The following is a 12,152-nucleotide window of genomic DNA, read 5'->3' as shown; positions in this document are numbered from 1 at the left end:
TGTAACTCAAATTTATGTCCACAACAATTAAATAGGCAATAGTAAGATTCATTGCTGTTCTTGCACTCAAGGCTATCCAGGTTCTGTCTCCTTTTAAATTCAAAATCAGAAACAGGAGATTAAAGGTGTTCTTGTAACAATAGCTGTTTTTGAGTCTCCCTGAAATGATTACTGTCTGCTTTAATCTATTCCTCTGCATAAAGTGTGCGAGCAACTGGAACATAAGGAAATTATTCAATATTCTGGCCTTAGAGACACCTGAAATTGGTAATCAGAATTGCATCTCTGAGTTGGGGGAGAGAAAGAGAAATGATACATAAGGGAAGCTTTAGCTGCTTCTGAGAAAGCTTTCTAAAAGTCTTACGAAATTCCTTATCTGAATTAGTTTAAAAAAAAAAGAAAAAGAAAAAAGAAATACCAGGATACCAGGATACACTGAAGAGTAGGAATTCAAAGCTACAGAGGCCCACAATTAAAAAATTATGTGGGCAGACTGGAGGTCCAAAAGAGGGCCAGAAAGATGATCAAAGAGCTGGAGAACCTGTCCTCTAAGGAAAGACTCAAGGGGTTAGATCTTTTCACCCTTTAGAAGGGGACTTTGATCCCATTATTACAGTACCTAAAGGGCAGCTCCAGAGTTGACAGAGGCTCTCTCTTCTCAAGAAACCACAGGAGAAGACAGAGGGCAAAGAGTACAAAGATAGAGTGGGAGAGGTTTTGTCTTGAAATTTTTTACAACTACTGGAACGACTTCCTTAGGGACAGGGTCGGGTTGTCCCGACCTCAGCATCTGGGCCAGGGCAATCCCAAGCACAAACACAGGCTGGGCAGAGAAAGCACTGAGAGCACCCCTTGGGGGGGGAAGGACCTGGGCGTGGTGGTTGATGAGAAGCTCGACATGAGCCGGCAATGTGTGCTTGCAGCCCAGAAAGCCACCCGTACCCTGGGCTGCACCAACAGCAGCGTGGGCAGCAGGGCGAGGGAGGGGGCGAAGGAGGAAATTCTTCCCTCAGAGGGCGGTGAGGCCCAGGCCCAGGCTGCCCAGAGGAGCTGCGGCTGCCCCATCCCTGGCAGAGCCCAAGGCCAGGCTGGATGGGGCTGAGGGCAGCCTGGGCTGGGGGGAGGTGTCCCTGCCCATGGCAGGGGGTGGCGCTGGGTGGGCTTTAAGGTCCCTTCCAGCCCAAACCAATGTATGGTTCTATGGTAGAATTCCCATCACCAGGGGTGCTTAAGATGCAGTTGAACATGGTGCTGGATTATTTCATCTATTTTTTTTTTTTCCATGAAACATTGAACTTCATCTTTTGATGTCCCATCCAACGTGGGCTGTCCTATGATTAAAATTCTGTGGTAATAAACAGCGTGTGCTAGAAATAGAAATAAAAATAATCTGTTTCAATGAATTCAATCCTGATGTACAGCACAGAATTGTTAAATTTATTTGAAGAAGTGGTGCGGGACCACAGTACTGTAGAAACAACATACACTTTCTATTATTGTTTGTATAATAAGGATGAATTGTGAGTAGAAAATACCATCCTCAGTTTCACTTATATCAGGCTGCAGAAGTCAATGTGGACTCAAATTCGCTGAAGTCATTTGCAGGGATCCCAGTGACTTCACTAGAACTGTGAATCTGGATAATGTGATGACTGGCAAAAGCGTGTGGTATCTGAAAATAGTTCATTCATGTTATAATAGTTTGTTCATTCAGCTTTATTTCTCTGTGAAATGATATTACTGCATTTCATACAATCATATATAGCAGAAATTTCCAAAGCTTTTCTAGCATGGCAACATAGACGAGGCCCACATTACTCTATCTAGTGGCAGAAAATGGCTGATGTAGGCTCTTGCTACACAGCTTACTGGTCCAATTTACTGCATACATACAGAGGAGCTAATGTGCATGGCTCTAAGAAACGGGCTGGTAGCAAGCTGCTCTTCAGGTGGGATATCCTAAGGGACTTTCAACTGACATTTGTAATCTACTCATTACCATGCCTCTAAATATGATCAGCTACTTAAATGTTTTCTATATGTTTGTCCGACCATATCGAAACATAAAGAAAGATGGAATTTTCTGAAGTGAATGTGTTAGCGTGTTTAGAGCAAGGTTATGTTAGTAAATCGTATGATCTGCAGGTCAAAGTGTCAGGTGGTATAATAAGCTCAATTTATTTGCTCTCTAAATTGGATTAATCACTGTAATGTCTCTTCATAAGCATAATTTCAAAAAGATTTTAAAATTTATCAGATATTTCATGTTCAGTACATGGAAATTAAACTCTGCTTTTGTGAAGATATACAAAACCAACCAAACAAGTATTTATTATCACTTATTTATGTAGTTTGAAACAATTCAGAAAATATGCCTTCCATTTCCAGTAGCTTGGAAGCATTGTTTTTGGAAAGCATATTCTAGACATAAAATGTTATCTTAGAAATTAGTTGAATTTATGTGGAGAGCAAAAATAGTGTCCTTTGCTTTCAGAACTATACAGCAGATACAGCTGACTGACTAATCAAAGAATGTTGCATGGTTTGATTTCTCCATGATTTGGTCCTTCTCTAGGTGTTAAATTTGCATGTTATTGATGATGACATTCCGGAGTTAAATGAATATTTCCGTGTGACATTAGTCTCTGCAGTGTCTGGAGATGGGAAACTAGGTTCAACTCCTACCAGTGGAGCAAGTATAGATCCAGAAAAGGAAACTACTGATATCAGCATCAAAGCCAGTGACCACCCATACGGTAACAATGATGGGAATTATACAGCTTTGTTTCAGATTATTGTGTAGTTCTTTCCAGTCAGATGAAAACTTTGCTTGGTTGTAATAGTTGAGGAAGCAATCTCATATATTCCACTTTATCTAACTTGAATTAATTCATTGTTTATATACATGAATGAATACTGAATTAGTTTTCTTTTATAATTTTACAAAAAGGCCTCAAATCTTCCCTGACCAAACAAGCAAGGATTCTCTTGTGAGGGCAAATAAAGGCTCTGCATGTAGTTGATCCTGTCCAGGTTTTTCATCAAATGAGAATTCCTGACAATGAGAGTCATTTCTCCATATGTCTTGTACCAGTAAATACGCAAAACCGTGGCCTGTGAGGCTCTTTTGGGAAGAGAAGGTTTTATTATTGTGCTGTGCCTTTTATCAAGACTGACAAGAATATCAGTGAGAGAGGGTAAGGCACACAGCACATCTCTGGAAATAGTGTGATTGAGGCTTAAGGGTATACTGGTATATGTGGTTTTTAATTTCAGAACCATCACAAGATATGTTATCAATCACTTTATTTAAATTGTTTATCATCTTTAAAATTTGTTATGAAAAGCCATGTAAGTAGTAATTCTTGTCTTCCAGGTCTGCTCCAGTTCTCTGTGGGGCCACCTCCTCAGCCAGGTGATAAAATGATTCTTCCAGCCTCTTCTGTGCCCCATATTACTATTAAAGAAGAAGCTGGACACGTCAGATTACTGGTAGTTCGTGCACAAGGCCTTCTTGGAACAGTTCTGGTGGAATACAGAACAGTGCCAGTCACAGCTTTCAGTCCCAAAGATTATCAGGTATGGCAACTGCCAAGGTGGTATAATTGTTTTGGAATTAATTAGAGTTATTTATCGTGGAGATAGCTTTCAGTTTGACTGCTCTAGCCCAGCTATGATTCTTTCACAGAAAGACTACTTTACAAGGTGATGTGGCAAATGGATATGTAATATTCACTTAAAAATATACATCATGTGACTTCTCCATTCTTTTCTCTGCAGTAAGTTGCATTGTCTAGGAAAAGCCTCTGGTTTTGAACTTTTTTTTTTTTTCTTAACAGAGTTTCCAGTGTAGCAATTTGTGAGTTTTGCTGTTGTTACAGACCATATTATTCAAGTGCATGTACAGGTTAACATTATGCTTGTACATACTGGGATTTGTATATGCCTAGCAAAATAACCTGCGTGTATCTGCACTTGCTTGTCCAACTGATCATTTGTGCAGAAAAATAAGAAAAATGTACATGAATGCAGATGCTCACCAGTATGTCAACTTAGATGTCTTCTTCTTTTTTTTTTTCTTTTGTAAAACAGATTTTTCAGATTTTTTTTTAAAGCTTAAGTGAGGAAAAGTAGATGTTTTGAAAAAGACAAAATGAAGGTTCTGTTTCTTTTTTTTACATGGATGAAAACATTAGACTTGAACAAAAATATGAAGAGCTCTTATATTGCAGGCTGTTGTGGGTACACTGGAATTTCAGCCAGGAGAAAGATACAAGTACATTACTGTTAACATCACTGATAATACTATTCCTGAATTAGAAAAAACGTTTAAAGTGGAGCTGTTGAACCCAGAGGGAGGAGGTAAGGCACATATATCAGTCCCTTAGTTGTATTTTCATGACCTCTACTCGTTCATAAAAATCTTGTCTTTCTTGGCATTATTTTCTATGTTATTTCTGAAAACAAACAAAAAGCACCTCTACATCCCCACCCCCATACAGCTGTCTTTTTTCGTAGGGAAGAACTGTTCCTCAGTTCTTTTCTTAATCCTTGGTGGAAACAACCAGATCCCATAGCAAGTATATTATTACCATGTATTAGGGAAAGTGTATCACTGCCATCTGTTAGGTCATCTAAAGGCAATTGCTGCTTTTCACTTTGTATAACTTCATGGTTGGTAATGAGAACTAAAATAATGCAAAAATATATTAGCAATATGTTGCATTTCAAAAATATGGAATATTTATAAAATATTTAAGGCTAAACAGTCAAAGTGTTGTGTTTTTGTTTGTTTGTTTTGGTTTTTTTTTGTTTTGTTTTGTTTTTTCTTCCACATGAGTGAAATCAGAAGAACTGCAATACATAGGTCAAATGGATTATAGCAGTAATAGGCTGTGGATGTTGAGGGCCATAGGGAGTTTGCTGAGCTGTAGCTGCAGAGGTAGCTCGTAGATAACTGTCTGTAAGAACAAGACAAACACTTGAAAGAATTATTGGTTTGAAGGGCTAGTCTGAAGGGACGGCAAAGCATAGTGGTGCTGCCACATAAACCCCTGAATACCTTACAGATTTTTTTTTCCATTTGAGAAAAATTTTAACGGAGATTGTAAAGCTTGTTGGAGGGAAAAGTAATTAGAAACACTGACAGCCATAAATTGATTTTTTTTTTTTAAACTGATGTTATTTTTTTAAACAATTCAGAAATTGCAAGTGTGGTCCCTTCTGGGAGGATGTATCAGATTTCCTTGAATTAATCCAGCTCTCTGCTATGATTGTATGTGTCTATGGTGCAACATGGTCTCAGTGATTCTTTTGGTAAAGTCTTGAGACTTTTCACGTATTTTGTCTTTTTGGTTGAATAGTTGTTTTGTTAAAAGGAGTCAAACTTTTCTCTTTCAAATTGTTGTGACAGAAAATTTACAACTAACTTTAGTAATCCAGTAACTATATAGCCTTTTTAAAATGAGCCTTCTTTTTGGCCTTTCCAACACAAACACAAAGCTTATGAAGTCCCCATTAGTTAAGTTTTCTGCAGATTTTCCCAACATTTTCACTTTGTGAGAAAATATTAGAATAAGGAGCTTGAGGGACTTTATCGTCTCCCCTACCTTTTTTTTTTTTTTTTTTTTCAATTTAGATTCCTCCATGACAAGCCTCAGTTAGGAGTGAGAAAGGGGAAATACAAAATGGGGACACAAAGAGGGAAAGAGAGGAAAGATAAACTATGTGTATGTGTTTTCTTTCATTCTGACTTCCCATTGCTATTTCCAATGTCATAAATTAAGTAAGAGGTGGCATATGTAAATATTTCAGTCTTTATTAGAACTCCTGTACACTTTCAGAAGCAAAGTTGATACCTTCCTAGAGTGCTTCCCTCTTTTTTTCCTGTTGTCCAGAATAGTTTAAATTTCTCTTTGCTTGCGCTCTGATTTATAAATGTATATATGTGTATATATCTGTATGTCTGTCATCTTAAAGTTGCTGAGCTCTTTAGAAATGATGGCAGTGGTAGTGGTGATGGGAACATGGATTTCTTCCTTCCAACTGTCCATCAGCATGGTAAGCATTTTGGATTAATCTTTATTTCTTTATGCTAACTGTAATATCCCTCATGAACTACACTACTGACACAGTTTATCATAGTGTTATTTTGCTTGTGGTTTGAGATATATCATAGAGTCCTGTCAAAACATTCTTTCCCATTTTAAAAAAGGCTTAATTTCAACAACAGTCAATACTAACCGTAATACAGAAAATAACAGCTTCTCTATCTTCAAAGCTGTATTTTTATAGAACACAATGTAGTTATTCCAGAAGTAGTTAGAAAAATTAGCTTTGTTTGTAAATTTTGTAAAATTTTCTGGAGAGCAAAGAGGAGAGAAACTTTTTAAATTTAAGGTAATTTAAAAATTACCTGACTGTGTGTTTTGATACTTTCTTTTGCCACTTGCTTTATGCTTTGATCTCTGCATCTCAAAAATACTCTTAATAAAAAGTGGTGTTAGCTCTTTTTTTTCTAAAAGAATGCTTTGATTATTTTTCATTTTTGAAGTCTATTTTTGTCACAACATACAGAAAACAAAGATAATTTAATCTTGAGAAAATTAAAAACATACAATATGCAGAAATAAGATGAAAACAAAAGCACCTACTATGAGGGAAACGCTAATGATGGCGGATTTTGAATTAAACCCTAGAGACCTGAAAATATTGTGTTAGCACCCATTATCGAAATCAAATAATTTATTCCACAGTGACAGCCTGATTTTCTGTTTTATTTGAAAATACAAAGGAGTTCAGTTTGAACCTGAGAGTAAGTCTGTGGTTTAACCACTTTTTGGAACTTCCTGGGAAGTGTTGTTTCCTCTTCTGTGTTTCCAGATTTTTTTTAAAATGACAGGCTCTTTCTCTTTCTAAGCAGCAAGTTATCTCACACAAGATGATCATTACAGTAGTAGAATTTCCTGGACTAGCTTTTTCTTTGTTCCAGCTTCAGTTAAAATAGTACCTGCTTTTGTCCTGTCTGCACTGCTTACACTGTGTTTTACCACGTAACTCTCCCCTACCCTAAATTCTAGTTCATTTTCCTTAATTAGACAAGTAATTTTATTTTTGATCCTCTCTTAAAATATTTGCATTTTATATGTTGCTTTGGAGTGTTGTTCCATAGAAGGGCTGCCAGGACTGCATTATTGAAAGTGAGTTCCTTATCCATGTGGATAATTATTCCACATTTAAAACAAAAAAAAAACACACCACAAAATGCAAAACAGCAGAAATATTCCAGTTATGCTTTTCTGTGTGCTTTTTGTAACAAACTTCCTTAGCTTTTAAGAAAAGATGGTATAAAAAAATAACTCATTTTGGCACTTGCACTTACAGCCAGCTTGGGAATTGCATCCCACATCGTTGTGACTATTGAGGCTTCTGATGATGCTCATGGCGTCTTTGAGTTCAGTACTGAGTCACTCTCGGTAAATGGAACTGAGCCTGAAGATGGAGATAGCAATATTATGTTGCAGGTTAGAAAGTTTTGGGTCTCATATTGCTATGCAATCCTCTTTTATGTCTATTTTACAGAGCATTCTGCAATATTTTTATAATAGGTCTACAGCATTTTAACTTAACTTTATCATGTACATTTGTCTTGACATTTTATACTTCACTTTCTAAAGTGTATCTTTCAGCTTAAAACTAAAATGTTTTATATAAGTTTAAATTTACTTCTACTTGTTTACATTTGAGGTATGAATATTTTAAAGTAAGTGCTGATGACACAACAAATACAGCAAAGCTAAGATGATAAAGATTACACTGTTTTTAAAATTAGTTTATTTTTAACTCATCATGTCAATGACTTTGCACTGTATATAATGGAGGGGCTGGATTGTGTGCAGCTTGCAGTTGGCAATGACATGCTTAAGATCCTCCGGGTAAGGATTAAGGGACATGGAAATAAGTTATAACAATAAGATGAAGTTGTTGTGGGAGTCTGCTATAGACCACCCAGCCAGGAGGACAACATTGCCAAATTATTCTATAATGAACTAAGGGATATCTCTAGGTCATCTGCCCTTGTCCCTGTGGGTGACTTCAACTTCCCAGATGTTAGCTGGGAATACCATACAGCCAATACAAACAGGTACTGGAAATTCCTGAGGCACGTTAACAATGACTTGTTGGTACAGTTACTCTGGAAGCTGACTAAGAAAGGTGCCCTCCAGATTTGTTGCTTGTAAACAGTGAGGGTCTTGTGGGTGAAGTGGTGATTGGAGGCTGTCCTGGCCATAGTGACCATGAGATGGCTGAGTTTAAAATCTTTGGTAATAGGAGGAAAACTGCCAGCAAAAGTTCAGCCCTAGCTATGGAGACAGCAGACTTCAGACTACTCAGTGAACTAGTTTGTGAGGTCCCCTTGGAACCTGCTTTTGAAGGTATTGGAGTCCATCAGTGCTGGTTAGTTAAGTAACACCTCTTAAGAGCACAGGAACAGGCAATTCCAAAGAGTCAGAAGTTGAGCAAGCTGGGCAGAAGGCCAGCTTGGCTGAGCAGGGATCTTATTCTAGAATTTAGGCGAAAAAGGAAAATCTGTGGGCATTGGAAGCAAGGTCAGTTGAACAAGGACTACAGAGGTGATGTTCACTCAGAGTTGAAGCTGGCCAGTACTGTGGGGACAACAAAAAGTGCTTTTTTTAAAGGATGCTAACAGCAAAAGGAGGAGCAGAGAAAACATTGATCCATTACTTGTTGAGGTTGGTAACCTCACAAATAAGTACGCCAATAAAGCAGAGGTTAATGCCTTCTTTGCCTCTGTCTTTAACACCAATGATGGGCTCGGGGACACCCAAAGCTCTGAATTTCAGGACTGTGATGATGATAAACTCCCAGCCAACTTTGAACTTGTGCAGGATTTGCTGCTCCAGCTGGATGCATATAAGTCTATGGGGTCCAGTGGGATTAATCCCAAAGTACAGAAAGAGCTGGCTGATGTCATTGCAAGACCTCTCTCAATAATTTTTCAATAGTCTTGGAGTCTGGAGAGGTCACAGTTGACTGGAATTAAGTTAAACGAGGAAGTGCTGGATTCTGCACCTGGCAAGGGGCAATGCTGGCTGTACGGACAGGCCTGGGGACAAGAGGCTGAAGAGCAGCCCCATGGAAAGGGATCTGGGGGTTTTGCTTGACAGCAAGAGAAATATGAACCAGCAGTGTGCCTTAGCAGCCAAAATGGTCAACTGTGTTCTGGAGCATAAGGCACAGCAATGCTGGATGGTCAAGGGAAGGGATTGTCCTGCTCTGCTCTGTGCTGGTGAAGCCTCACCTCTAGCACTGTGTGTGCTACAATATATGAAGGACATAAACTATTAGAGAGCATCCAAAGGAGGGCTACTATGGTGGTGAAGGGTCTAGAGGGCAAGAAGTATGAGGAGCGGCTGAGGTCCCTGGGTTTGTTCAGCCCAGAGCAGAGCAGGCCGAGGGCAGGCCTCATGGCGGCCTGCAGCTCCCTCACGAGGGGAGCGGAGGGGCAGGCGCTGAGCTCTGCTCTCTGGGGACAGCGACAGGACCCGAGGGAACGGCATGGGGCTGGGACAGGGGAGGGTCAGGCTGGGGGTTAGGGAAAGGTTCTGCACCCAGAGGTGGTCGGGCACTGGGACAGGCTCCCCAGGGACATGGTCACAGCACTGAGCTGCCAGAGTTCAAGAAGCATTTGGACTACTCTGTCAGACATGCGATTTGATTTTGGGTGGTCCTGTGTGGAGTCAGGTGTTGGACCTGATAATCCCTGTGGATCTTTTGTAACTCAGGATATTCTGTGATTCTGTGACTTTGCTGTATGCCATTTTACACTTTTATGTTCTTCTTTCTTATAGTACAAAGAAATACATAAATCTTTGTGTTTTCCACTTAGGTTGTGAGAACTCATGGGGCCCTGTCTGAGGTGACTCTGTATTGGGTCATAGTCTGTGATCTTACAGAAGACCTGGTCTCTGCATATGGGAATGTAACATTTGATGTTGGCCAAGTGAGAGCAAATATTACCATACAAGTTTCTCCTGACAACGTGCCTGAACTGGATCAGGTGTTTTCAGTTTTGATCATCAATGTGTCCGGTGGTCGTCTTGGAAATCACACTAATGCAACATTAACAGTTTTAGCTAATGATGATCCATATGGACTGTTCATCTTTTCTGAGAGAAACAGACCAATAAAAGTTGAGGAAGAAACAAAAAATATCTCCCTGACAATAGTAAGGCTTGGTGGTCTTCTTGGTACAGTAGTGGTTACATACAGAACTTTAGGTGATGATGAAAAGTCACCCTTTCTTCCACCTGATGTTGTTAGAGCAATACAAGGAGAAGATTATATACCCATTACTGGTTATGTGATCTTCGCAGCCAATGAAAGCGAAGCCACAATATCTTTGCCTATTTTGGATGATTATGATCCTGAGAGGTCAGAATCTGTTTTTGTGGAGCTAAACAATACTGTTTTGATCGACAAAGTACAGGATCGGCCAAGTAAGTGTCTTTCATATGTAAACCAAAAGCTTAAATATGTAGGCTAATATTTATATTTAATAGGATAAAATGCAGCAATTGAAATTACAGTAAAATTTTACCTCTGCCTAACTCTGTATAGTTAAGAATCCTGTAAGTTATATGTCAGAGTATCTCACATTAAGTATGAAGATTCTGTGTGTCAGCATATATTTCCTTTACCACAAAATTTTGTCAGGGGTGGACATTTCTTTCTCCCTTCTGCATCTGCTTTATCCCAGGTGTTTTAGGCCAACTGTATTACTGTATTGGTTTTGTGTGCTAATACCTGCTCACCTGTTGTTTCTGTAAAGCACAATGATAGGAAATAAGCTAGTTGCACTTACTGAAAGCGAAAAAAGCCTTTTAAACATTAAGTGGTGTAGAATTGCAGCTTCATGCTGGCTTTTTAGCGTAGAGGATGTTTGCCCGATCAGATAAATTCAGGTCATTACAGCCTTATTTATGCTTAAGAGCTTCTTGGCATGCCTAATTTCCCTTCCCTCTCCCCCATGACTCTCCCACATTAATCTTGATTTTTAAGGGAAACACTACAAAAAATTCTACTGGGAAACTGAAAGGTTACTTATAGTTCATCATTGCTAGTGTAAAATTCTATTGTCCTATGGACAAATAAATAAGTAATTTTGCTAGTACCTCACCTCTTCAAAGAACTGGTGTTTTGTATGCTCCACAGCAGGGTAGAATAATAAGTTAGTAAGAATGTGGATTTTCTGACATAATATAATTCAAACATCAAAAATATGCTTGTGCAGTTTGTAGTTATATTTTGTCCAAATCTAAAATGAAAATTTTATTGAAAGCTAGTAGTGGCCATCCACTAAACTCAGGTGTATGTATATGAACAGTATAGCCATATATAGGAGGCATTTCAGGCTTGCTCTAAGAGGTTTTTTTTATATTTCAGTTGTAAATTCTCCTCGTCTTGGATCAGTGGGTGAGACTATAGCTCATGTAATTATCAATGCCAATGATGATGCTTTTGGAACACTTCAGCTTTCAGCTTCAGCTGTGCGAGTTGCTGAAAATTATGTTGGACCAATCATTAACGTGACCAGAACTGGGGGAATTTTTGCAGATGTTTCTGTGAAATTCAAAGCTATGCCAATAACTGCAACAGCTGGTAAGAAATCAAAATAGCAGAAATACACATTCTGTGTTAAACCAGAAAGAGCATACTGTATGCTTCGAGTAACCAAAGCAAGCAAGTGTGTATTGAATGCAGTCTAGTAAAACAAGTAGAAAAAATACCAAAGTGTGAGATACTTACTGAGTGTACTTAGGAGACAGGAATTCAGGTCCTATAGAAGAGACCTTACATCAAATTTAAAAAAACTCAGAGATATCATCACTGAAGAATCTAGCAAGAAAACTAAGGAAAGGAATTGGCTGTTTGTTTCCCTGGTGGCCACTCACTTTCTCAAAAAAATAAAATAAAATAAAAAATCCTGTAGTAGTATATATAGCTAGTACTTAGTCCTTTGTACATATTTCAACCTACCATACATGGCTTATTTGAGTTTCTTGGAGGGAAATTGAGAGCTGGTGACTCCTCTGTGAAACAGACAAATGTTAAGCACAATTCAAGAAGAC

At 38.6% G+C, this 12,152-nt stretch overlaps 1 protein-coding gene across 1 annotated transcript in view; it reads left to right on the top strand.

The window, feature by feature from the left end:
• Positions 1-12,152, top strand: part of LOC310892003 (adhesion G-protein coupled receptor V1-like) — a gene marked incomplete at its 5' end in the record, with an annotated part of 72,441 nt that overhangs the window by 39,194 nt on the left and 21,095 nt on the right. The window contains 7 exons of the mRNA XM_083854194.1: positions 2,576-2,756; positions 3,377-3,579; positions 4,233-4,362; positions 5,980-6,060; positions 7,384-7,523; positions 9,911-10,520; positions 11,467-11,682. Coding sequence (XP_083710320.1) covers positions 2,576-2,756; positions 3,377-3,579; positions 4,233-4,362; positions 5,980-6,060; positions 7,384-7,523; positions 9,911-10,520; positions 11,467-11,682 — 1,561 coding nt within the window. The remainder of the gene's footprint in view (positions 1-2,575; positions 2,757-3,376; positions 3,580-4,232; positions 4,363-5,979; positions 6,061-7,383; positions 7,524-9,910; positions 10,521-11,466; positions 11,683-12,152) is intronic.

The sequence above is a fragment of the Anser anser genome (genome assembly GCF_964211835.1).
Source record: "Anser anser genome assembly, contig: HAP1_SCAFFOLD_87, whole genome shotgun sequence".
Lineage (NCBI taxonomy): Eukaryota > Metazoa > Chordata > Aves > Anseriformes > Anatidae > Anser > Anser anser.
This window is presented reverse-complemented; position numbering and strand designations above follow the sequence as displayed.